This window comes from Mytilus galloprovincialis, chromosome 8 (assembly GCF_965363235.1).
Source record: "Mytilus galloprovincialis chromosome 8, xbMytGall1.hap1.1, whole genome shotgun sequence".
In the NCBI taxonomy this organism is placed as follows: domain Eukaryota; kingdom Metazoa; phylum Mollusca; class Bivalvia; order Mytilida; family Mytilidae; genus Mytilus; species Mytilus galloprovincialis.
The window spans coordinates 32,619,311-32,647,033 of record NC_134845.1 but is presented as its reverse complement, the minus strand read 5'-3'; the positions used below and the strand labels follow the sequence as shown (position 1 = coordinate 32,647,033).

Here is a 27,723-nt window from a genome sequence, read left to right as displayed (position 1 = left end):
TATTCCTCTCTCTGGCAATATATTTACTGTACGTTGAAAGATGATCAAGAGTGATCATATTTGTATTTTCAGTTATCAGTTGGAGGAGATTACGTTTGTGGATATTTTGTTGGCTTTATAAAACAAGCTTACTTTTGATTTGAGATTTTTCCTGCAATTTTCCTAAAAATCATATGAAACGAGTTTCTTTCAATTATACTATTGAAATTATTTAACAAATGCATTCATGTATACTAAACTAAGTCCTGTTTGCACGTAATTTACATTCATCATGAATTTATAAGGTAAAATGGATAAATAATATGACATTCAGTCCGTTTTGATCACAGGCTCCGCATCTTATGAATTTCTTTCCGAATTTTACCGTATTGTGACAATCAACGCAGAGCACTTGAGGCTTTTAAAAAAAATAATGAATTGTACGAGCTATGATGATGATGTTTTTCTTTTATACTTTCATTGCATTTCCATTTGACAAAATTATTTTAAAATGATTTGGTGTATTTAATTTGTTCTTTAAGAACCATCAATTTCCATTAACCTTGCAAAGCATATTATTTTCATCGACATGGTCATAATAATAACTTTACTATGAACAAAAGTTTGCAACTTTCTAACCAAGGAAAAGATAACATTAGCTGTATTTTGAAAAAAAATGTTTAGAAATTTATGGTCATCAATGCTCTCCAATGTCGTACTTTATTTGTCATTTTCAACTGTTTTTATTCGAGCGTCACTAATTAGTCATATGAATACACAAAGCACTTCTTCCCCTCGCACTTGCGCTGTGCTTGCGGTGGCTGAAATTCTTACTAGAGGTTTTGTTGTTAAATTCCCTGCAAACGGGAAAAAAACATCAGCGAAAAAGTGTACGGGAAGACAAGTTTTTATGAAGATTTTTATAACATTAAATACTAGAAAGTTCACGTACACTTGTTTTAAAGTAAAACTTATTGATGTAAGGGACTTTCAGTTATGAATTTGCCTCTTGGAAATCACTATTTGTTTCAAGTTTTAAGCTTATCTAGCATAAAAAAAATATTTCATTATTTTTATTGAATATAAAATTTCACACATGACATTGAATAGCTTTTGTCTGTTCTATGGTCGGGTTGTTGTCTCTTTGACACATTCCCCATTTCCATTCTCAATTTTATTATATTGACACGACTTTGTTGCTCTTCTCAGTCCTAATTTGCATCAAGTTTATGAAACCATTCAATTTGATATTAATTTTACAAGTTTTGACTAATCCAGTTATGGTAATGCCTCCCTTTTCGGATGTATATTTCGATTTGTTGTATATAGATATAGGAAGATGTGGTGTGAGTGCCAATGAGACAACTCTCCATCCAAATAACAATTTATAAAAGTAAACCATTATAGGTCAATGTACGGCCTTCAACACGGAGTCTTAGCTCACACCGAACAACAAGCTATAAAGGGCCCAAACATTACTAGTGTAGGGAAAACCAACGGTCTAATCTATATAAAAAACGAGATAAAAAACTCGTCTAGGAGTAACGATAAACACGTATAAATTACATAAACAAACGACAATTACTGTACATCAGATTCCTGACTTAGGACAGGTGCAACCATTTGCAGCGGGATTAAACGTTTTAATGGTACCGAACCTTCTCCCTTTTTCTAAGACAATAACATAACATCACAATATCGAAAAACACACGATAAAATATCAATTTGCAGGCTTAACTCAATCAAAAAACGTAAAATAACACACTATGAATATGCATTTTATTTAAATTTATTGTGAAATTTATGGCCACTGTTTCAAAGTTTACTAGGACAGGAGGCGGAGCCAGACTGTGCAATAACAATTTTCGGTTCGGGCATTGATCAAAGCTCTACATATTCTTAGTTTTTCCCATGATAAGCGGTATAATGTTAGTTTGGGAAATAAAATAACTTGAAAATTATTTATAAAAAAGAACATGTGGCATGATTGCCAATGAGACAACTATCCACAAAAGACCAAAATGACACAAAAATTAACAACTATAGGTCACCGTACGGCCTTCAACAATGAGCAAAGCTCATACCGCATAGTCAGCTATAATAGGCCCGATAAGACAATGTAAAACAATTCAAACGAGAAAACTAACGGCCTTATTTATGTAAAAAAAATAACGAAAAACAAATATGCAACACATAAACAAACGACAACCACTGAATTACAGGCTCCTGACTTGGGACAGGCTCATACACAAATAATGTGGCGGGGTTAAACATGTTAGCGGGATCCCAACCCTCCCCCTAACCTGGGACAGTGGTATAACATTACAACATAAGAACGAACTATAAAAATCAGTTGAAAAGGCTCTTAAATTCTCCCTCGCCCTGCTCGTCCGAATTTAAAGTATTTCTACTCTAAATTCAATAGGCTTAAAACAAAACAAACACAGAAATAGAGTTAGTTGCTCGCAGTAACATTATTATCTTCTCTTGCGATACAAATGTTATTTCACTCTATAATACAAGTTTCTTCGATACAAACAACATAATATAAATACATGTAATAAACATAGCAGCCATTAATGTGACTAACTTCGTACTATACGACCTAACTGCGAGCACCTTCGATACTAATACATTTAAATGCCAAACTTTATATAGTACCCCACCCGTAGAAACCGCCAAAACTTTACTCGTGCCTTGTACACGTAACATCAGACTTTATAAATAGTACATACTCTTGCAGAACTAGTTCTAAAACTAGTTACACTAGTTCCCATCTATATATAATTACTACAAATACCTAACGGGAAAACCCCAATTTCAAACGAAATGAAATATATAACTTATCAGATGGACAAAAATACAAGTAGACATGAATTCCTCTGAAATAAGCAAAAAGTAACTCACTCCAAATGCAAGAAAAAATATCTAGTTAACCTCTATATGTACATGTTGAAAAGCGTTTCGAGTGTATAAAAAACCCGACAAATGTTAACATAGTGTTGAATTTTAATCGAGGAAGCATAAATAAAAAAAATACGTTACAATAGCCAAATTGAATTAAAAAAGTGTACTTTTCATTCTATGGAAAACAAACAAAGTCACCGAATCCATTTTTGTCCGTCCTCAGTTTCTATAAATTTCTTAACAGACGAAAGAAATATGTGACACAAGAAAAACTTGTCAGCTTGTATAAATTACAGAAATCTGAGGAAAAAAACAAAATGTGTACAATTGGTTAGATTCGTCGTTAGTTAAAGCTATTACGTACCATCATAAATAAAGATATCATCAAAAAAGCATACTCCCTTGCTGTTCTCCAGGACACATTTGAGGACTTCAATAGTGATTTTGTAATTAAGATCTTGTCCTGTCATTAACCAGTCCCGAGAATAATTACTGAAAAGAAAAAAAGAACATAGCACAAACCTTAGACTCAGTAGGATTGACGCTCCTACTTAAATCTGTCTCTAGTTCTAACGTTTCTGAATGTCTATACATTATATGTATTTAGCAAAACACTAAAATATAAAAGCTTACAGTGACGTTTCTCTATGCCATTGTATCTAGGCATCCATTTTTGAATATGACAATCATTTAAAATAATATACAATTTGATAATAATATATAAATGAAAGTCATCAAGAACAATATATATACGGTTAAAATCTTCTAACGTACTAGACATGTTTCAAAAAGAAAAAAGAAAACACCAGGTCCCATTGACATACGCTTCAATGATAAAAACATGTTATTAGTATTCATGTTTTAAGAATCGAACAATTTCTGTGTTATATGTTTAAAGAAGAAAAACTGCAATGTTCACTGAGGTGTCTATATAAGTTTGTATCTCAAATTTAATCGTAGTTTAGTTAAATATTGCGATAGGGTATATCCAAGAGGCAACGTATATCTTTTAGTAATATCTATCAAAACCTTATATTTTTGTACGCTTGACATTACTATTCCCATGATTAATTGCAAGATTGACTTAACTGCCCATTTAATAAAGCTTTTTCTATAAAAAAAAAAAAAAAAAAAAAAATTGGAAACTTAGATTTAAATTCCTTGTTTCAGTTAAACAAACAATTTTCTTTAAAAATCACACTGATTCTAAACTCAAATACCCCGAAAATATTATCATCTTCAGATCGACAATATTGAGCTTGATGGAATAATATATCAACAGAAAGTTGTTTTCCGAATATGTAAATTGCAATTTTTTTTTCATTTCACTTACGAATATATTGATGATATCCTGTCGCTCAATTTATCATAGGGAACTTCAGATTAAGGTTACTACAGAAACTTTTCATTTTTTACATAAAAAGTGCCGTTAGTTTTCTCGTTTGAATGGTTTTATATTGTCATATCGGAGCCTATTATAGCTGACTATACGGTTTGCGCTTTGCTCATTGTTGAAGGCCGTACGGTGACCTATATTTGTTAATCTGTGTCATTTTGGTCTCTTGTGGAGAGCTGTCTTACTGGCAATCATACCACATCTTCTTTTTTATATTCATATCTTGATCTTGTCCGCGATATTGACACCGATGGTTGACCTCAAACTATGATATATGACAGACTTGATGCTTGTGACTTTCCTGTTGTCAATGAAATGTTTAAATGATAAGTTATGTTCCTTAATACTATGAATTATTAGTTTGCTATACTCATCCGTATTGTAGGGTTCAAAATTCATAACTATCAAGCACAAAGTAGTTACCATGATAGTCTTAATACAACGAATGTTGATATATTGTTTGGTTCATACTATGTCTAATAAGCCATATCCCCTCCCCTCCAAAAAGAAACTCGACACTTACAACACAGCATACAAATTACAACAACGAGAGAGATATACCGACAATCGGTGCGATTTACCATTTCAATAGATACTAATTATATACGAAACCCACTTGAAATTGTAGTGCATTAGAATTTGAATGTATCATTTTAACTTGTTATTTTAGATAGACAAAGACTTAACAATGTGCTTTTGTTCTCTATTGTGGGGTTTTATTGAGTGCAGAAAACACAACGCTCACTTTTTACTTTGATTTTGACTATAACTTTTATTAATCAGTCTTACAGTCTTACCCTTCCGGATAATAAGTTGTTCCATTGTACGTGTCATGTGATACAAATGTCTGTAGGTAAGGAGTTGCTGTCAGATGAATCGCAGCATTTGAATTATCTTTAAAAGAAATGCAATATGTATAGCTATTACTAAAACATATAGCCCATCTAAAATATTGTATGGATGATTTGCTTATTGTTAGGAAGTGTGTGTTGAACTCAAAATATCTATAGCTATTGATGTTTATGTTTTTCTCATTGTGGTATAACCCAAATTACTTTTTGATAATAATTTAAAACGTTAATAATGAAATAGATAATTTATGATTACCTAAAAGATAGACGGACGCTTTCAAAAGAATATTGAAACTCATAAGTGATAGGCAAACTGACAATGCAACGGCAAGACACTAAAAAAAAGGACGCACAAAAATCAAGCAACTGTCTAAAACTAAACATAGCCAAATGTTTTCTTCTCTTAATTTCATGGTCCAAATACAGAAATAAGACGTTCACACCTATTTCAATTATTTTATTTTTATTTTATTTTTTGTGAGAAGGATTTCAATGTGTTTTTCTGACTACATCCATTAGCGGGTTTTATATTTTCACCTTTAAAACGTCCTGAAATTCCTCAATCTCACCAAAATCCAAATTTTACACTGGTTTTTGAATGCAGAGCAAGGTCCTTAATGGAAAAACATTAAGGTGAAACGCAATCGAAGTTCCATGATGCTTCAATTAACGTTGTTGAAAAAAAATATCATTTTAACGAAATTCTAAGTAAACTATAATAACCGGCGTTGGTAGTAAACGATAATACATCTCCTACAGGGTCGGACCTGCTGTTTATTATCAGTACGTATAAATAATGATTAGTTAGATATACATCATTTGACTGTAGTGAAACTAAAAGTAGCCTCTTAGAACAAAGTTTACCTTAACCAATGTTGTCTGTTTTGTTCGTCATGTTCTTAAAAAAGGAAAATACCACATAAACATTTGAAACCAAATTTCAAATATAACGAGCACGCGACTCCGAAAATAGGGACGACGAACAGTCAAAAACAATATCAAAACACCAAAGATATTGTAACTTCAAAAAGATCACCAAAAACAAAAAAAAATATTTTGAAAAGAAAGAGAAGATATGGTACAGCCGCATTTTGCTGGCTTTAATTGAAAAATCAAAAATCGAAACTTATACTTCTTATAAGTTCAAATTCTTTGGAAATTTCAGGACAATTTTTTAAATGACTATTAGGATGCCTTTTCCTTTCAGTAACGAGTAATGAGAGCATTTTTTTTTCAGCTGCATTACCTATTTTTTGTATGTGAACAAAACTCATAATGTTGATGAAAATAATTTCATTGTCATGCGCACTCATTTTACTTTTCGTTTGCAAAATGACTTTAAAAGTTGCCAAACAAATGACTGTCGTAAGTGACATCTTCTGAGTGCTGGTATCCAACTTACGACTTTTAAATGACCCCCCCCCCCTTTTGTATTATCAACCTTTTTTCTAAGGTGACGCATTAATTGTTGACTTGATGTGTATTAAAAATTTAACAGTGACTTATATTAAAATTGTGTATTAACATGTATTAACATGTATTTAAACTTTTGTCAGTCTGAATCAAACTTAAAAATTAATTGCCAGAGCAGAAAGTGAAATGAATTAACTGAAAAATGACAAATCTTTAATTTTGAAAATACGTATTAGAACAGCGATGACATTTACGTAAGTAAAACAAGTTATAAAAATTAATGCTTAGAAAAGAAGTTTGCACTTTTATTTTTACCCTGTGACACATCTTGCTTCCTTAGTAATCGCATCTATAAATTTTTGTTTTATTATCATTTTTGTTAAGGGTTAATTTATTAACATTGTCAAACTCACATCAACATCAACATCAATGATTTATTTATGTAATTATTTACTTTATATGAGTATCGAAAGAGAATCTTGATCAATATGGAAGGGAATTTGTTTTAATCTAAGAAAATAAATAGAAAATGACTGCTTTACTTGTTGTTGCTTCTAAACATTTCGTTGGTGATTCCTCCAGTTTATAGCTAATGCGGAATCCTTCATAGCTATCAGTATCGTCAGTTTCAAAAACAACATACAAAGACTCGTCAGTGCTTTGCAGTGAGAACGGGACTATGTCATAAGAACCACAACAAGTCTGTTTCAATAGAGGTGCGGTTGCGTTGAAACCTGTAAAACCGAAATGTAAAATCATACAGAGTCAACATCTACTCCTTGCACTATACAAACAATACAAATATTAAAATTAACATAGCATTGCCCATTTTGCCAAGGAGTTTGAACTTATCATCACATGGATATTTAAAATAACGACGATGATTATAAATCATCCAACATATGTGATCATACATATATGATTAGATAAGCTATCACCTTCACGTTGATTTTTTGTAATCAAATTGTTTCTTTATCTTTATTTCAGAAGTAATGTCTAGAATATCAATATACCAAACCAAGTTATTCAATTCAACATATACTCTTTTCAAAAATATATGTCTAGTTGATGATGAAGTCAAGCAAACGTTTTAATATTATTCCCTGGGTTGAAAGTTAAAATTTGGAATAGGAAAGTTTGGTTCCAAGCAGTTAAAAATAAAGTTACGAAAACAGTTGAATCTTAGCATTAGAATAGTATGTGTTGTTATTTTATGCAATTCAATTGGGTTTTATGCTTCATTCAAAATTTGATAGTGGATGTAAATGCTCACCAAAACACTAGGCTAGTAAATTTGAGAAAGACGCGAGTTCCATCTACATAAGAATCATCAGTGGATCTCGAATTAATATAGTTGGTAAGTCGAATAATATCTGAAGTTGTAGAGCCTTAATTACCGAACAATCGTATATAATGTAGTAAAACATAAATGTTTCGAAAATTGTATATGCAGTAGAGTTTCGAATGCTAGAAAATTTTAAATACAGGAGATTTGTTTACAATACAACATTTTAAAGAGAGATAATTCGCAGAAAAGAATTCATATTGATTAAACGTCATGTCTACAAAAAAGTTGACTGGTTTGGTGATACCCTCGAGAAAGAATCTTCAACCAGCAAGTGATTTAACCCAGTTTTTGTAATTATAAAATGTCTACCAAATATGCCAGGCTAAACACGTTATACACCAGACTAAGTTTACATAATAGTCATGAGCATGTAATTCAGTGGTTTTTGTTTATTTATGTGATAAATATTTGTTTTTCGTTCATTTTTGTATATAAATAAGACCGTAAGTTGTCTCGGTTTGAATTGATACATTGTCATATCGGGGCCTTAAAGAGCTGACTATGCGGTATGGGTTCTGCTCATTGTTGAGGCCGTACGGTGACTTATGGTTGTTAATGTCTGTGTCATTTTTGTCTCTTGAGGACAGTTGTCTTATTGGCAATCATACCACATCTTCTTTTTCATAATGTTGTAACTTCAATTAGTACAGTTTTCGTCAACGTCATTGATAACAGCGTGGAATTATTAAGTATCTAGTTCTCTGTAACCTGTTTGTTGATTCATTTTCGCGATATGTGTATCCATTCTGTCTTATTTTGAACCCCAGGTTTTGAAATGACTGGTTTTCAACATGTTTCATTCAATTACAAAATATTTTTTTTAAGTTAATAACTGAATCGTCATACTCTTACGTCGTGTATAATTTTAATAATAGGATCATTTAGGCGAAGTACACATCATTGCACGACTTTAGTCACACGATATATCTCCATTACTCACATGTAAGAGAAAATACATCGTGCGATCTTTTAACAAATAAAAAATGTATGGTGTGCTGTTTAAAGTAATATATGAATTACTACAATCAGAAATCTAAGTATCAAAATATCTTTCCGTTTTAAATTTTCTCCGATTTCAGTACTTTTCTGATTTTACTTTATGTTTAAGGCATGCAGGATAGTGTACATAATACAAGTGAAACGGTTTTAAAAAATATGAACAAAAAGACATAAAAAAAATTATGCTTCTATTCCTACGAAATTAATCAAAATCAAACCAGAATTGATATCATCAATGTTTTTTGAAGAATTGAGTTTCCACTACACTGCATTACTCATGGTGGCGCAAAATTGGAGATCACGAATTATCAAACAACATAAGAATTTGTGTGTTGAACAAGAAAGACGTTGAAGTAGGGGTTTCCATGACTTTAAACAATCAACGACATCAAACAAAACATTACATAGAAACTAAGCATCGTCATCGGCGGCATCATCATCATATCATCATCATTGTATTAAGGCAGTGAACAGTGGCGGGCAATTGTCTTATTGGGAATCATCAAACCACATTTCCTTGCTTATATCTTATATTGATAAAAACACACTGGGTAAATGTTTGCATTATACTGGATACATTCCCATAACATCGTCATAGGTACATTCATATAGCATTACACAAGTACATGTATAACATTAAATTATGTACATTTCTTTAGCAATACTCGATACATTCTCATAACTTGAGAAAAACTAGAGGCTCTAAAGAGCCTGTGTCGCTCACCTTGGTCTATGTGAATATCAAACAATAGACACAGATGGATTCATGACAATATTGTGTTTTGGTGATGGTGATGTGTTTGTAGATCTTACTTTACTAAACATTCTTGCTGCTTACAATTATCTCTATCTATAACAGTACTTTCTGTGGAAAATGTTATTGAAAATCTTCAAATTTTAAGAAAATTGTTAAAAATTGACTATGAAGGGCAATAACTCCTTAGGGGGTCAATTGACTATTTTGGTCATACTGACTTATTTTTAGTTCTTACTTTGCTGTACATTATTGCTGTTTACAGTTTATCTCTATCTATAATAATATTCAAGATAACAACCAAAAACTGCAAAATTTCCTTAAAATTACCAATTCAGGGGCAGCAACCCCATAACGGGTGGTCCGATTCATCTGAAATTTCAGGGCAGATAGATCTTGACCTAATAAACAATTTTACCACATGGCAGATTGCTCTAAATGCTTTGGTTTTTGAGTTATAAGCCAAAAACTGCATTTTACCCCCTATGTTCTATTTTTAGCCATGGCGGCCATCTTCGTTCGTTGGCCGGGTCACCGGACATATTTTTTAAACTATATACCCCAATGATGATTATGGCCAAGTTTGGTTAAATTTGGCCCAGTAGTTTCAGAGGAGAAGATTTTTCTAAAAGATTACTAAGATTTACGAAAAATGGTTAAAAATTGACTATAAAGGGCAATTACTCCTAAAGTGGTCATCTGACCATTTTGGTAATGTTGACTTATTTGTAGATCTTACTTTGCTGAACATTATTGCTGTTTACAGTTTATCTCTATCTATAATAATATTCAAGATAATAACCAAAAACAGCAAAATTTCCTTAAAATTACCATTTCAGGGGCAGCAACCCAACAACGGAATGTCTGATTCATCTGAAAATTTCAGGGCAGATAGATCTTGACCTGATGAACAATTTTACTGGTGTCAGATTTGCTCTAAATGCTTCGGTTTTTGAGTTATAAGCCAAAAACTGCATTTTACCCCTATGTTCTATTTTTAGCCATGGCGGCCATCTTGGTTCGTTGGCCGAGTCACCGGACACATTTTTTAAACTAGATACCCCAATGATGATTATGGCCAAGTTTGGTTAAATTTGGCCTAGTAGTTTCAGAGGAGAAGATTTTTCTAAAAGATTACTAAGATTTACGAAAAATGGTTAAAAATTGACTATAAAGGGCAATTACTCCTAAAGTGGTCATCTGACCATTTTGGTCATGTTGACTTATTTGTAGATCTTACTTTGCTGAACATTATTGCTGTTCACAGTTTATCTCTATCTATAATAATATTCAAGATAATAACCAAAAACAGCAAAATTTCCTTAAAATTACCATTTCAGGGGCAGCAACCCAACAACGGAATGTCTGATTCATCTGAAAATTTTAGGGCAGATAGATCTTGACCTGATGAACAATTTTACTGTGTGTCAGATTTGCTCTAAATGCTTTGGTTTTTCAGTTATAAGCCAAAAACTGCATTTTACCCCTATGTTCTATTTTTAGCCATGGCGGCCATCTTGGTTGGTTGGCCGGGTCACCGGACACATTTTTTAACCTAGATACCCCAATGATGATTGTGGCCAAGTTTGGTTAAATTTGGCCCAGTAGTTTCAGAGGAGAAGATTTTTGTAAAAGTTAACGCAGGACGACGACGGACGACGACGACGACGACGACGGACGACGACGGACGCCGGACGCCAAGTGATGAGAAAAGCTCACTTGGTCCTTTGGGCCAGGTGAGCTAAAAAACAGTTGTTAAGGTTTTTTTTGCATCAACAGACTTCTCGATCAATTTTGAATACTGTATCAATTTTAAAAAGAAATTTGTGGATCAACAAAATATAAAATATTAAAAATACAAAGATATCTTGCGATCTTTTTAGGATGATTTTCCCTCTCTGTATCTTTTATAATTTTGGCGTAGCATGGTGTTAATGTCAACAGCTCGTTTCTGAAAAACGATATTGGTACTCGCTTTTTTTATTTTATTTTCTGGTGTAGTTTTATTAGCAGATTCCATATGTAAAATTTTAAAAGATCTGTAGGGTACAGTTCGCATTAAGGCCACACAATCCAGTTTCGATTCCATGATGAAATTTTGATGAAAAAATTTGTAAACAAATATATCTTCATGTGCTACTTACTGGGTAAAATGAGGTCCAAATTTCAGATATTTGCTCTAAATTCGGATAAGTGGGCGTATTTTTCCTTTGACAGATATACATAACTTCGTTTTAAAAGATAAACACAAGCTGTCTTATGTTAAATTACTTGAAATTTTAACTTTATAAATAAACTCATCATAGATACCAGAATTGAAATTTTATATCTACGCCAGACGACGCACGTTTCGTCTACAAAAGACTCCTCAGTGTCGCTCGAATAAAAAATGTTAAAAAGGCCAATTCAAATTAAAAATTGAAGAGCATTGAGGAGCAAACATTCCTAAAAGTTTTGCCAAAAACATCTAAGGTAATCTATTCCTGAAGTAGAAAAGCCTTAGTTTTTCGAAAAAGTTTTGTTAACAGTTAATGTATAATTATGAACATATCAATGATAACTCAAGTCAACACAGAAGTGAAGGCTGGTGATACCCTCGGGGAAACAAATCTCCACCAGCAGTGGCATCTACCCAGTGGTTGTAAATAAACTCATCATAGATACCAGGATTGAAATTTTATATTTACACCAGACGACGCACGTTTTGTCTACAAAAGACTCATCAGTGACGCACGAATCAAAAATAAACAATTTCTAAACGATTTGCCAAATACAGCTAAGGTAATATATTCCTGAAGTAGAAAAGCTTTAGCATTTCAAAACGTTTTGTTAACAGTTAATTTATAATTATGAACATGTAATGATAGCTCATGTCAACACAGACTATTGGGCTCATAATAGATACCAGGATTGAAATAAGAGTATCCTATTAATTTATGCATTTTTATTTTAAGAAAATAACCTATATTCATCCAATGTTCATGAATTTAGAAAGAAACGTCATGTTGTGCTGTATATTTATTTATTTTTTTATTTTTTAATTGCATAGTTGACGTTATCATGAAAATAAGTACAAACGTCATTTTGAAAAGTGGGATCCACGAACTCGTTTTCAATCTAAATCCGTTTGAATGATACATATCATTAATAAATGCATCTTTTCCCGAAATATCACAGTCTAACGACGCGAAAAATAAAATTCTACTTTAGCAACGTCATTACTTCCCTTTTAACTGTGACATATGCCCTTACTGAAATGTTGTGTAACAAATGTGGTTATTGATTTTTAATTATACAAATGAGGGGGAAATGATATTCAGTTACCATGATTAAATTATAAAAGTAGTTATCAAAGTTATCAGGATTATAATTTAGTACACCAGACGCGCGTTTCGTCTACATGAGACTCATCAGTGACGCTATTTCACTTTCTTATTTTTATTTTTGTCTTTGTTATTGATTACTTATCACCGTAATAAAAAAAAGTGTGTCATAAGAAAACGAAAGACATAAAGAATCATTAAAGAATGACGGACGGCAATTCAGTCGGTTAGTTAAACTACTACATACCGTCATAAATAAATATGTTATCAAATAAACAAATTCCTTTAGAGGTCTCTAGGGTACAGTTTAGGATTTCTAATGTGATAACGTTATTCAGTTCATGTCCTGTAATCAACCAGTCGCGGGAATAATTTCTGAAACGAAATAGGAACATAAAATTGACTCAAAGGAGTAAATATTTCGTTTTCTATAATCTATAGAGACTTTCAAAAACAATGTTTCGCAGGCATGCTTGTGTTATAGCTTGTCTTTTTAATCAGTATAAGAGATGAAAATCGCTAAACCTCGGTTTCCTATATTTAAAGCTCACTTATATGTTCGTTATCGATTTGAATGATATGAATGTAAACAGAAAAGAACGTTTTTTTTTGGTTTTTTTTTTTGTGTTTTTTTTTTTGTATAAAAACACAATTATTCAATGACAGACAGTCGAACACCGATTTTTTTACCTATGGTTTACACGCAAAAAATTCTGTTTCTTTTTATTTCAATTCCGTTGTGATTCGTCTATTATATAAGACAGTTCAGTTTTACAATCTTACTTACCCTTCAGGATAATATGTTTTTCCATCGTATGTATCATGAGATACAAATGTTTGCAGGTAAGAGGTTGCTGTTAGTTGAATTGCGGCATTTGCATTTTCTGTAAAAACGAATGCGAAATATACAATTAATCCAAAATATTTGAGTATTTGTTATAAACAACAATCAGAACGGTTTAGAGTTAAGCATACTGTGATAATTCTGTTTTTATTGTAAAGTACTATGCATATGTCTAATAATGATTTAGATTTTTGTGTCATTAAGATTTTTGTTTTTTGTTTTCTCATTATGGTATACCTAGTGGGATCCGTTCTATACTTACAATAAATACTTATAGTGCAATAAATAATCAATTGCTTCAACGAAGGGTACAATTATACAAGCTGTTTTATGTTATGTTTATAAAAGCTGCACAATAAACATAACATATATTATTGACAATTTACTGACATCGTGCCAACTGGCATTAGTATCTTCAGACAAATTAAATACGTTTGTGTCGGTTCCGTTTCTTGTTTACTGTCAGTCTCAAATCGCTAGTAATTCATCAATTGAAAGTATAAAATCTGTGTAAAATGTTCTTCACCGTTACAAATGTCTGGTGTTTTAATGTCCTTTTTTATATTGACGTTCTTAAATTAACCGAGAGAAAAAATCAGAAAAATCGACCATGAGTACAAAATCGTGGCCGATACTAAAAAAAGATCTAACGATCAAAAACAATACAAAACATGCATAAAACAAACAACAAAGATTGAACAGTAAACAGACACAAGGTGTAGAGGTACAGTATACAGATACCATATGTTAGGCAACTCATCACCATCCACAAATGATATTGACTCATTTGTTCCATATTTGCTTAATGTTCGATGGAGTTTTCTACCCACTTTAATCATCTTCAATGAACCCACTAATTGGAATTCCAGAAACAATGTTTGGATGCACTGATACATGACCAAGTTTTTATCACTTTACCAATAAATCAAAAGGAAAACAATTTCTCATTATAAAACTCGCCATTAAAGAAATAGATAAATAAGAGGTATATATATTGGACAAATAAGTAATTTTCGACTGCATGTAATAAAGTTTATGATTTTAAAATGTACCTTTCATTTGCATAATGACTGCAACAACTATGAGGCAAATGGTTAATGCACGTGACATCTTCTGATAATTGGTACTCGCATAAACCTTCTAGGCGTGTAAACTTTTTTTTAAACTGGATACACTGAAAAAGATATCATTTATTTATGAAAAAAATCCTTGCAAGCCGTAGATGTGTTGACAGTTTACACAAGGCCAGGGTAAGCAGGCGACAGCATAATCTATCGGCCTATAACCTGCCAAAGTGAGTGCATAAAGCTTCAAGAAAACATAGAAGCAGCTATAAAATGGGAGAAAGACTGGCTAGTCTTTCCACCAGGACAAATGTAACATCTTTAGAGTATCAACAAAGAAAAATCAAAGACATTTCTATTATAACATGCATGGTCATATGTTAGAACAAGTATATATTTAGGCATTACACTTTCTTCAGACCTCAAATGGAACAAACACATTCAACAATCAGCAGCAAAAGCAAACCAATCATTAGCATTCATCAGACGTAATCTAAAAATAAATTCAAAATTAGTGAAGGAGCCTACCAAACAATAGTTAGACCAAAACTAGAGTACTGCTGTACAGTTTGGGATCCACACACCTCAGAAAATATGTATAAATTGGAATTAGTACAAAGAAGAGCTGCACAATATACTTGCAACAGATATTACAATACCAGCAGTGTATCTGAAATGAGGTGCTCCTTAAAACATACTCTCATCTAAACTAAATGTGCTTGTTGTTTTTATCTTATAGTTATAAAAAATATATATAAAAAATGTAAAAAAATAAAACTTAAAAAATTGTAAATTTCATATATAAATAAAAGTAAAAAAAAAATAACTTAAAACGACCTCATACAGGTATGCGCCGGAAAGTAATCCTCAAACAGTTGATGGTATTCCGTAACTATAGAAGAGGAAGAAGCATACAACAAATGTTTGGCCTGTAGAAATATGTGAATTTTATTTAAAACTGATAATTCAAAACTGAAAGTAAAAGATAAGTGTGCGTTTGAACAATATGAATTTCCAAATCACTACCTTTAGTTAACATATTTTTTACGGGAATTTCAGCGACTATTCATCCACATTGGATTTTTTTTTAAAGTGAGGAAAGTTGTACATCGAGTCTGCATAGATATTAATTTAATAACAGTAAATCAAAGCAAACATATATAATTGGTTTAGATGAAAGAAATTCTCACCTTGTTTGTTGATTCTTCCTCTCCTCTAAGATGTACTCAATATAGCTGACTATTGAAAATAGTGGTCGTGTGAGCATCGTAATTATTCATACGAAAACTTAAAGATGAAATTAATAAATCTAAGTAACCTAAGAATTTGAGTTTTAATTACCAATTAAGAATTTGATTAACTCAGACATGCATAGGTCTTACATAATTTTTCAGTATTACAGTCTAAAATTACGGCAACAATACTTATACTTTACAGATTCATGGATATCATACATCGATTAATTAAGAGGATAAATCACACTAAATTTGGGAAATGAATGAACTTCAATAGAAGCGATCCCGGGTGTATCGACAGGGTACGATGATTAAGAAGAAATTAACCTTTTAATCAATTTTATTTTATAACATGTGTAGGCTATGCTATTGTGAAGAAAGTGACAGTTTGATTAAATTTTAGACATATACAATCAGAGTATATCATAGAATGCTTCAGTATCTAAGTATTAAAACCAATTCATGACATTGATTGGAAGAGGTTGCAGATTTATCCTGGATTAGGTTCCTTATTTCTTATTTCTTATTTTCAGGGCCTTATGTGTATGCTCATTTCTAGAACGATAAACGTGACATGATATCTTTGATACCATGTTAACCAAGACATCATTTGAAAACAATTTTACTCAAAGCCAAACCGAGAATTGTGCGATATTTGGTTTCTCTTATTCTTATAGAAGAGTATTATAACACTTTGATATGATAGGGAGCAAAAATAAGTATATCATGTAATCAAGTTTAGAAAATTTATTGTATTCTGATTAGCTGATATATTTTTGATATCCGATATCCGCACATGAGTCACTATTTTGACTTAAATAAAGTGTAAGATATTCCTCTTACATCAAATTTTACACTTAAGACACATTGTTATGTCGGTAAAGGAGAAACTGGTTTTATTAAAATGACAGCTTTGCCACAAGAACATAACTTCAAAATAATTATGGATTTTATTGAGGACTACGCCAGATCATGGGATAATTAATGAGAAAAGGTTGAAATGGACACTTTTAACAATATAATCTATCAAATCAATCAGGTCGCATTCTTAAGTAAATGTGTGAATAATCGACCTAATGCAGTTTTCAGAGACAAAAAGGCTATGAAATGTCTATCATCTCTTCACAATATGTATATTGTTATGCCTGCGGAAAAACCTCCAAATGATATTGTCTTTGTATCAATTTTAACTATAACGAGTGTCTTGTAAAAGTACTGAGAATAATTAAGTGTAATTCCACATACAAAAACATATCATTTGACAAGGATGAGATTTTGGCGAATCATATGTCTTTCACTGCTTCAATTAACATTACATTAAACAGCAAATCGGAGGACCTGTTTGTGCCTTAATTTTACACAATTTAGTACAAACAACGCTACATTGCCGGCTCATCTGAATGTTTGACTAAAAAAAAGAACTAAAGTATATCTGGATATACCGATCTCGTCAGAGATTTGTTCTATCAAAAATTTTGATTTTTAGATTCCGTATTTATTCCCCATGTGAAATTGAAAAATCGTCTAAAAGAAATAATCCACAACATTGCAACATAAATACGGTAGAATAAACTAAAAATTCGTTACATTCGGTATATTCTGTGAATAAGAAGGTGAAACATGCTACACAGAGGAACAAGTGTTGCGTATGCTGATGCTTCTTATTGACCACATATTTGTTGAAAGTAAAAATCTTCAACAAATTGTCGGTACACCACTTCTTATTATTATATGAATCGAAGTTCATTTATACAGACACTTGTCAAAAACAAAACGACCAAAGAAGCCAGATCATTTGATTTCACATTCAGATAAACATGTATTGATGGTTTGTCCATTAACAATCCAAACTTTTCTGATTTGGTTACATTAATATATCCCTCAGAGCTAGAATTCCCAAAAAACAAAAGACACGACTTCCGCTTCTCCCGCCTTATTTTTATACTTTTATCTCGAATTTGACATACACGGTCATCTAAGTACTAGAATCTATGAAAAACGAGGCGATTGTAATTTTCAAATTTTCAATTGCTCCACCTTTGTTGCAATATGCTAGCTTACAAACCTGCTCGTGCATTTTTCATTGTTATTCGTGTGGGGGCGTTCGCCTCGAGAACGGGAGGTCATTTAATTTGTTCGAATTCCGAACGGGTCAAACAAAGACGTTCATTAAATTGGTATTCTATTTCAACGCTTAGCACGTGGCATCATAAAGTAAGAGCACAGACTGGCCGGCTCAGAGTCGGAAATGTGTCCGGGTCGGGTGACTTTTCTTCCTGCGAACTAATATCTTTTGAACTTACACGATAAAAAAAAACCGACTCAGCTTGTCAGGCTAGTAAAAAACGGGGTTAATACTCTTATTATATTAAACGTAATCGTTCTAAATATTAATTTTATTCACCGCTGGTCGTCATCCATTATCATTATTCATTTTACCGTTTTATTATACAGTGAAGTGTTTTTCTTTTACTGGTATATATTAATATTTCTTAAATTTTCACCAATCAAAATTAAACAATGGCGGGTAAAATTTTTCAAACACTTGTGATTGTTGGGATTATTACCTTTGACGGTAAATAATATTAAATAAAATGTGCCTTTTCGGATATATAATATTTGACGGAAAATATTATTGAATTAACTCCGTATAACTATTATTTAGTCATGGGTCGGTTTTTAGCTTATTATTCTGTATACGGAATGTTCTATAAAAAAAAAGACCGTATGTTGACTCTAAATATTTTTATTTATCTGTGTCTTTTGGTTGCTGTCGCATTAATGTATACCTTTATCTCCTTTTTCAAAACCAAGATTCGCTTGGGTATAGAAATATTGACATCTCTAGACCTCTCCAGTCCCACAGTATACCCTTGCTAAATAGGTGCGTTCCTTTAGCCTATTGGCTATATAAATACGCAGCTTTGTCCGATCAAAATATAATAGGAATAAATATCAGATGCCTGGTGCAGTGAGAATTCCACGCTATCTTTACCTTAAAAAACATTAGAGGGAAAGACGATCTACGCACGAGTTGAATGATTGAAATGTGTAAACAACAAGAAAGGTCAGCTTAATCGTTTTAAATAAGTCGCATGGCTGATTTTAACAACATTTTTTGTGACTTTTGCTAGAACAATAGTAGATGAAAAAAAAATATAACAAAACCGATCAGCAAGACAATATATAAAAAAAAATGAAACGCTCAAAATAAGTTGAATCTTTTTTATAAATTGTAGTCAACCTTTTTTTTACCAATTTTTGTTGCTGCTTTTATGACAACTATTATACCAGTCTGAAATATGAATATACTTGAAACAGCAAATGGTGTCACCTAGACGAGACAGCTGTCATTGTACGCTTCAATATATGAGTTATTGCCACTCAATAAAGATTGTTTTACTGTTCTAGTCCCTCCTCTTTTAGTTTTGCTGGAAATTATACAATGTAACCCCTGATGTGTACTACAACATTTTTTTAATATTAAAAAAAAAAGATTAAATGCAAAGAGAAATATGATGGAAGAAATGCTAAGATTTACGCATAAAAATTCAAATGTAAATAAAAATGAAATATATAAAAATTGGAAAACTGTTTGGAGACTATAATCAACTGAGGACAAATGATTATAAATCACTAAATGAAGCTGATTAATTTATTGCTCCTTTGTGTCCAGTGGCAAATATGTCATGCATATTCACGACTAGATTCAAAATGGATCAATTTGAAGCAAATATTTACAAATTTAGAGTGGCACTTCTTACAATAAGGCAGAGCGTTCGCTAGAGGTAAAACGTATCCCGTAACAGAATAGATTTGAACCATAATGATCGAACTCGTAAGTTAAGCTCCTTTCTTCTTTTTCTCCACGAAAGACGAATGCCATAAACAAAACGTCTTGAATTTACAATCAATAACGGCCACTATAAGTAAATGAGATCCGGACTTTATAAATGAATTCCGTTTGCAGCCAACATTTCCCGGTTCGGGACAGGTTATTTATTTTTACAAAATACCGCCCCTTCGGGCTCGGGGATCTGAACACCCCTTTTTGTTCGGAGGTCTTTTAATATCAATATTAACTTATCATTGAACTTTTACTATTACGTAACCTGCATATTGATATACATTTTCAAACTTATTCAATATTCAAGAGCTTGCAAATTCTACTCAGACTTTGTAAAACGGCAACAGTGTATAGGCAGAAAGTTGATGAACCAGGAGTGTATCAAACAACGTCTCGTCCTTTTTTCTAAAATGGTTTATCGGAAGATAACAACCCCTTATTGATAAATATTCCGTATCAACTTCAAAAATATTACACGATGGTCATGTAGTATAGAATATGGTGTGTTTGAGCTTAACATTTTTATATTTGATTAGGATCTTTACGTTCTAAATTTTTCTCGGACCTCGCTATCATTGTTATTTTACTTTTTAAATTGGATCTTTCCGTTGCTTTTTATACATTTTGCACAAACAAAGTCATCCGTAAACATAGGGTTAACTTTCTGAGTATTCGTTGTCCTTATATTTCTTAACCAAGTAACTGTGCGGTGAGATTGTATACAAAGACAAGAAGTGCAACGAATTTCAAAAAAAATGTAACACATAGGTATTAACAATGTCATTTCAACTGATCGGGCGGAGCTTACGTTTTAATTTGCATAAGGACAGTCTATTTGAAGATGTGTGTGATAAGGATGATAGCCGTTATAATTATTACTGATTTCTAATCACCTATCAGTGTCATCAAAGGAATTTAAAAAAACAATGACTGGACACTTCATTGATGAGTTTATCCTAAAACACCTATCTATAGATGGACTGGTTTATTGTGAGCGAATCGGTTAAACTCCGCCCAGTCAAGTGAAATAAATTGAGTAATATCATTTTCAAAACAATGCATAAAATCGGACCATTAATATAATACTCGTAAATGAATAAGACAAACTTCGATATAGGAACCATTTATTGAGAAAATGAAGAGCGTAATAATGCTAAAGAAATTTTAGGAAAATTTTGATGAGATACATATACATTGTATGTTATATTTCTGAAATGTTAGGTCTTATATCAAAAAGTCAATGACAAAATGACAGCGCCAATAACATTAGGTCTCTAAAAGAATTTATAGAATATGATTTTAGCTATCACTACTGCAACCAGCATTTCTTATTTTATTCCAATACCCATCAGTAGCACTCTTTTTACAGCCTTTTGGACCTCCATTATGCATGCGTGCATAATCTTCACAAGTGGTTCCACATTTCCAACCTCCATAACGTTCCATGTAAGCCTGTACACATCCTTTGGCACACTCATAATCCTTTGTACACTCTTCATAACCTGCAAAAATAAAAGTTAACTTTAATAGAATTGTAACTAATTATGTCTGTTAGGAATGGCAGTGAGTATTACAAGTTTTTGGCTAGCAGTGAAACCAGGTTCCACTCACCAATATTTCTTGCAATGTCCTGTACAATATGAAATTTGTTATATTCAGTCCGTTTCTATGTATGTTGGCGTTTGATTTTGTTGAAGTTCAGTGTATCTGTTGTTCCATTGTTTTCCTTTATTTGTTGATGCGTTTTACTCGGTTTTAGTTTCTATCAGAATTTGTTTTTGCTTGATCGCATATTGACCATTGAACAGTAGTATACTACTGTTAACTTTTTTTGTATAATCTTCTTCGAACGCTTACGAGTTATAAATTTTGAGAGGAATAATCCATTAGACATTTGGGAATATCAAAATCACAAGTGCCTTGGCATACTAGTTATAAAGCCGAAGAGTAAGTAAGCCAGTTGAAATTGTTACATCATGCAATTTTAGTACAACTAGTTAATTGATAAATAAAACTTGAATTAGATATAAAAGAAAATAGACACTTAAATTATATCAGTATCGAAGTATTGGCTACTCGGTGCGTTAATAGGTATAATACATCATTTTGTGATAATGATAGTACTGAATACCTTTTTGCGGACTGCAATAAGTAAACGATAGTTATTATTGAGAAATTATCATAAACTAAAGAGTTATTATTAACAATTGCCAAGAACAAATCGGAAATTTCAGCATTTAAGTGTCAACCTAAATTTAACTGCCTCTTAATTCAGTTTAATTTAAGTAGACCTTTGACGATTAAAGAATTTCGATTGAAGGACGACTTAACTTGTCACATCCGATTAAGTGACTCGTTTCTTAAACTTGAATTGTACTTACTGTCACCTGGTCTACCACAGTCAATCCAGTACACTTTCTTTATTTGAAATGGTCCACAGGAATCCGATCCGCCATCATCCGCATATCCAGTTTCTTTGTCACAATTTGGTTCTACCTATAAAGTAAGTAGCAAAACTGTCATACCACTAATCGAAATTTTAGAATGAAACGGTTGAGATAAAAGCGCTACGTTACTTTTGTTTAAAATTTTGATTAATAGTACGTAGTAACTGATATTTACTCCAGCGACAAAGCTCTGGTTTGTTGATCAAAATGATCACCCTTCTTGATTGACAATTCTAATTGCACTATGAATGTGACCCATACTGAGATAAGCTGTACCTCTGTTGCTGATAACATATGTAACACAAACAATATGTTTATAGTAGCAGAGGATAATTTAATTATAACATTTTCAGTTTTAAAGTGTTATACAGAATAATAAATCACAATACAAGTCAAATTATGATAAATACACAAAGAAGGATTATGTCCACAGCATTAATTTGTTTCTCAGTTTTAATCTGTAGTCTTCAATTTTCTGAAATAAAAAATAACCTCTATATAGATATAAATCAAAATAGTAATATTTCTAATTCAACTAATTATTGAATGGTTTTGATTATTACACACATTCAAATGGTAAATAGTTTAGCAAGTTTATTTAAAGTCTAAAGAAAAGAGTGAAATTGTCCCTAGTTTATGGTTCCAAAATAATGAAATTTTCACATTTGACAGCTTGCATATATCATTTATATGTTCATATAGCAAAAGACTAAATCATCATGAATTTCCTGTTTAAAAGTTCCTTTCAGATGGATTTTACATAAAGTACATATGAAAAAATCAAAAACATTTTGCCATTATTTTTACAGTGGTAAAAAGCAATATTAATTAGGCATCTACCATTCTTATAATATGGTCGGCAATTTTTTTAATATCTTTTTTTTATTCAGAATTTTAGAAAAAAATTATTTGCTTCATAAAACATTTTTTTGCTTTCATTATAGTCCTTGAAAAAACCCATGCCTCCTCAAAAGACAAATGCTTCATGCCTCACTATTAACTTACATTTAATATAACTCCTAATAAATAAATGAATAAATATAATATTGTAATATTTCAGACATGAAATCAAAGTACCTTGGAGTAGAATGTGTCTGTACCCTTTTGCCACTTTTCCCTTTCTGTGGTGTGTCCAGTAACCTCCGTTTTGTTGCTCTGCTCTTTTTGTTGTCCGACTGTTGGCATTGTCTCAGTTTCTCCTTGAGTGTATTTTCTTCTATTGTGATAAGTGATTTTTGATCTTGGATAAATGTTTCCGATCCCAGTTCAATCTGAATAGATCCATCGTCCAGTTTGCTTAAACAACCTTTGGAAATAAAGTTGGGTAAAGATGCGTCATGATGTCCTATTGTTTCAAAGTAATCCAGTTGACATTGTACTACATGAAAAACTAGATGACTCATTTACAATGTTGTGAATTGAAAGATTTATTTGAAATATTTAGTGTATACAGATAGTAAAAATACCAACAGTAGCAGAATCTCATGTTATCAGATTATGGTGACAGATTTATTGTTTTAGTTAATTTGTGAAATGAGAGATGCTACATAGGTAACGCCTACAGTTTAAAAACAAGGCAGTTTGTCGCTGGAGTATATTAGCAAAAGAGAACGCAATCTGTGAATATACTCGTATCATGGCTATAGAAAAGACTGAAAACGAAATATAACATTTTTTTAGAGGCAGCCTCTTTTAATAAGGTTATGATCACAAAACTGATTGATAGTTTTGAATGATTGAGTAATTGATTGACTTTCTTATTTCTTTATGTAAGTACAGCCTACAATTTTTAAATAAATAAAATGAAAGCTTTATGCACCATTTGTTTCAGTTTTATGTTTGGTTAATTCGGGAATCAACGCAATGACACATAACACTATACATTCTCTGAGCAAGGACACTGATTCTAATATTCAACTTTCCCATGACAAAAACAACAAATGTCATTTATAGAATTGAGAATAGAAATTGGGAATATATCAAAAGCAGATAACAGGCAAGGGCCACCAATGCGTCTTCAAAACAGTAAGAAAATTTCGCACCCGGAGGTGAACATAGTCGTCATACTAAACTCCAAAATATAACAATGAACTACAATTATTAAAAAAAAAGACAAGACTAGCAAAGGTCAGAGGCTCCTGACTTGGGACAGGCGCAAAAAAACGGCGGGTTCAACATGTTTTTAAGACCTCAGTCCTCCCTCTATACCTCTAGCCAATATAGAATAAAGAAATATACAGCAATTCGAACAGTAAAATGCAGTTTTAAAAAAGTTCCAGACCGATAACAGAATAGGTAACAAAAGAAACTAAGCAAAATAACAATGATACAAGTTTGCATATCTTTTTTATTCTACCAAGATTTTAATACCGCAATAAAGCATGTGTACATATACTGTAAGATGAAAACTTCAGGTACAACTACAGAGTATGAGGTCTATTTAACCTATATTCTTTCTCCTTTCATCAGTCAACAGGAATGAAGTTACAAAGAAAATCTATAGCATTGTATAAAAAAACATAATTAAAACAGTAAGCCTTTTAGTCCAATCAATTTTTTTAAATGAAAATATCATAACCTTATAAGCGGGATAATAAAAAAATGATTTGTATAGGAATCTCTAGGATATTATATACTTACTTCACAAATACAGTCTAAGCAAGTGTTTGAAATTCCTGAAAGTAAAACTAATTTGTTAGGGGGAAATAAAATCGATTCGGCTATATATATATCAATATGTGTCAATGCCTTTTTCACTCTTTATTCTTTCAATGATTCATATAATAGTATAAAATAATTGCTCTTTGTTCATAAAACTATCATGTGTCCGTTTAATCAGAATAAGATTTACAATGTGTCTTGAAATTCTCATTATAGTTTAAATAAATGATTTTATTTAATCAAAAATGAATACTTATATAAAGAAATCTTATATATGTATAGTTCAATTCAGAAATAAGAAGATGTAAGCAGTAAAATGCAACTTTGTGGCCTTCAACAGTGCGAAAAATCCATGCAATATAGTCGGCTATAAAAGGCCCCGACATTGAATGTTGAATTTAACTGCGAAATAATGGTAGACTACTAGGAATTTGAGTACCGTTTTAACATGTGTCTCTGAAGATGATTTTTACTTGTGATAGCTAGGTTGAAATAGAAATAAAAGAGACTAGGATTATTAACTTTAGTTTGTAATCCTCAGTATGAGGACATTAACACTGCAAAGTTTAAGCATGTATTCAGTTGAACATTACAACGATTAATCCAACTCCCAAAAGTCGCAAATAAAAATTAATAGCCCTATTAGAGTTAAGATATGAAAATAATAAGATGAGTTATAAATGCCTATGAGACAACTATCCACAAGAGACCAAATGACAAACCCGCCCCTTTATAATAGACAGTGAAATAATACAATATAATAATAAATTATAAGAAGAGCTTAACACATTACATCGATACAAGGCAGAAACACGTATAAAACATATTGCTGGCGTGGAAGGGTATATAAACATTAATACAATCAGTACACATCCAAATACCAATTGATTTAGTTGAAGTGTAACAAATAGAGAAAAACACGAAGCCTGGCAGAGATTGGTCTTAATTGTAATATTATTAATTGTTTTATAAGAAAAGATTATCGCATATTGGCTTACAGGTCTTATAATTTAAATGTCAAACGACATACATTATTTGTGTATAGATCACACAGTAACTATTTAAACGCACACGAGTCTTTGACTATCCCATTACGATAACATAAACTTGTACAGCTCCGACATTGTCTCTAAAATTTGAAAAGATTTTGTAACTTACCTGCATCTATCAACCCACATTGATAGTCAAAACTATTACCATGATTTGCAGAGATAACTGAATAAGAGGCATCCTGAAACAAACAAAATTGAGCATCAGGCAATGAAATCAATTGAGTATTGCAATTTGATGAAAAACAAAACAATCAAACCGTTAAAGCTGTTGTCCTAACTTATTGTTGTTTATCATCTGTTTTTTGCTACATGAATTTTTACAATATAACATAATTGCATAAAGCGTTACCAATTCCAAACGTCAATTATGCGCGCGTATATATATTTAGACTTGATAGATGAAAGTGATAGAAAAACATTCTTATCCCAGGCATAGATTACCTAAGCCGTATTTGGCACAACTTTTTGGAATTTTGGATCTTCAATGCTCTTCAACTTTGTACTTGTCTGGCTTTATAAATATATTGATATGATCGTCACTAATGAGTCTTATGTGGACGAAACGCGCGTCTGGCGTACTAAGTTATAATCCTGGTACCTTTGATAACTATATGAAACTTCGCTATTTAACTATTTTTTTAAAGATACATTTGCTTACCTGAAGCTATCTTTATTTTCCTATTCCAACCAAATTACTGCCAAACTGTTGAGAAGTGTTTAAATACCTTTGGATACAACAACAAAAAACAATAAATGATTCTAGGCGGTAACATTAAAAACTCTAAATTACTAAATGTTTCCAAATTGAACAAATTAGAAGGTTAATAAGAAAATATTATTCGAATAACAACTAGTAAGTAAAAATGGGGTAATGCAAATAATATATTAATTTTCACTTCATGTAATTTTTTAATACTCAATTGTGTCAATTTTTAATTTTTCTGTCTCTAAGTTTTATTTGAAAATAAATTAAAATGTTTTATTGCGTCTTATATAATTAAGTTTTAAGCCAGCATGCATGATGTTTTATATTTTAACAGTAATAATCATGCAAAAGTCCATTAATAGGTGAGTACTGCCGATATCATATGTACCTGTGAATGCATTCAATCATTATTTTCTGAGTTATTGACAAAATCGTGTTCAATATGTATGTTTCATTCATATTAAACATGCATGTCTAACTTTAGTATGCGTCAAACGAGATAGTATTGCCTACGTATGAGATCAAGGCATTTAAGTTAAGGCTTTTTTTTTCCTTTTTTTTTTCTTTTTACTTTTTGTAGTGCAGTTTGTTAAAAAAAAAAACATTATCTACTGTAATCAGCACATTTAAATAATGTTACTTGTATAAACATTTCGCTTTTAAATTCAAACACTCACCTTTGAAACTGTAGATTCCTTGATACCGGCTAAAGGACTTGTGCATGTTTTATAGTGTTGTCATCTGTTAAAGTATATGTCCAAAAAAGGTAATGAAAAATTTGAAATACAAAGATCCAATGATTTGTATAATTTCTAAAGTGGTGTTTTTTTCCCATGTTGCCTTCTATATATGGTTATTTGAGCAATTGTTTAAACTTTGACATTTACATAATTTGAC

The 27,723-nt window shown here is 31.7% G+C and overlaps 2 protein-coding genes across 2 annotated transcripts in view; both read right to left on the bottom strand.

Moving 5' to 3' along the window:
- The window catches only part of LOC143043008 (exoskeleton protein RP43-like), a 47,901-nt gene that overhangs the window by 8,019 nt on the left and 12,159 nt on the right, over nt 1-27,723 (bottom strand). The window contains exons 3-6 of the mRNA XM_076215504.1: nt 13,218-13,345; nt 7,089-7,280; nt 5,080-5,176; nt 3,251-3,378 (exon numbers count right to left, since the gene is read on the bottom strand). Of these exons, the coding sequence (XP_076071619.1) occupies nt 3,251-3,378; nt 5,080-5,176; nt 7,089-7,280; nt 13,218-13,345 (545 nt within the window). The remainder of the gene's footprint in view (nt 1-3,250; nt 3,379-5,079; nt 5,177-7,088; nt 7,281-13,217; nt 13,346-27,723) is intronic.
- On the bottom strand, nt 21,068-26,459 carry LOC143042909 (lysozyme-like). The gene is made up of 5 exons (XM_076215418.1): nt 26,442-26,459; nt 26,227-26,299; nt 25,048-25,082; nt 22,342-22,456; nt 21,068-21,462 (listed from the first exon to the last, which is right to left on the bottom strand). The coding sequence occupies exons 1-5, from the start codon at nt 26,457-26,459 to the stop codon at nt 21,260-21,262; spliced, it is 444 nt and encodes a 147-aa protein (XP_076071533.1). The 3' UTR covers nt 21,068-21,259.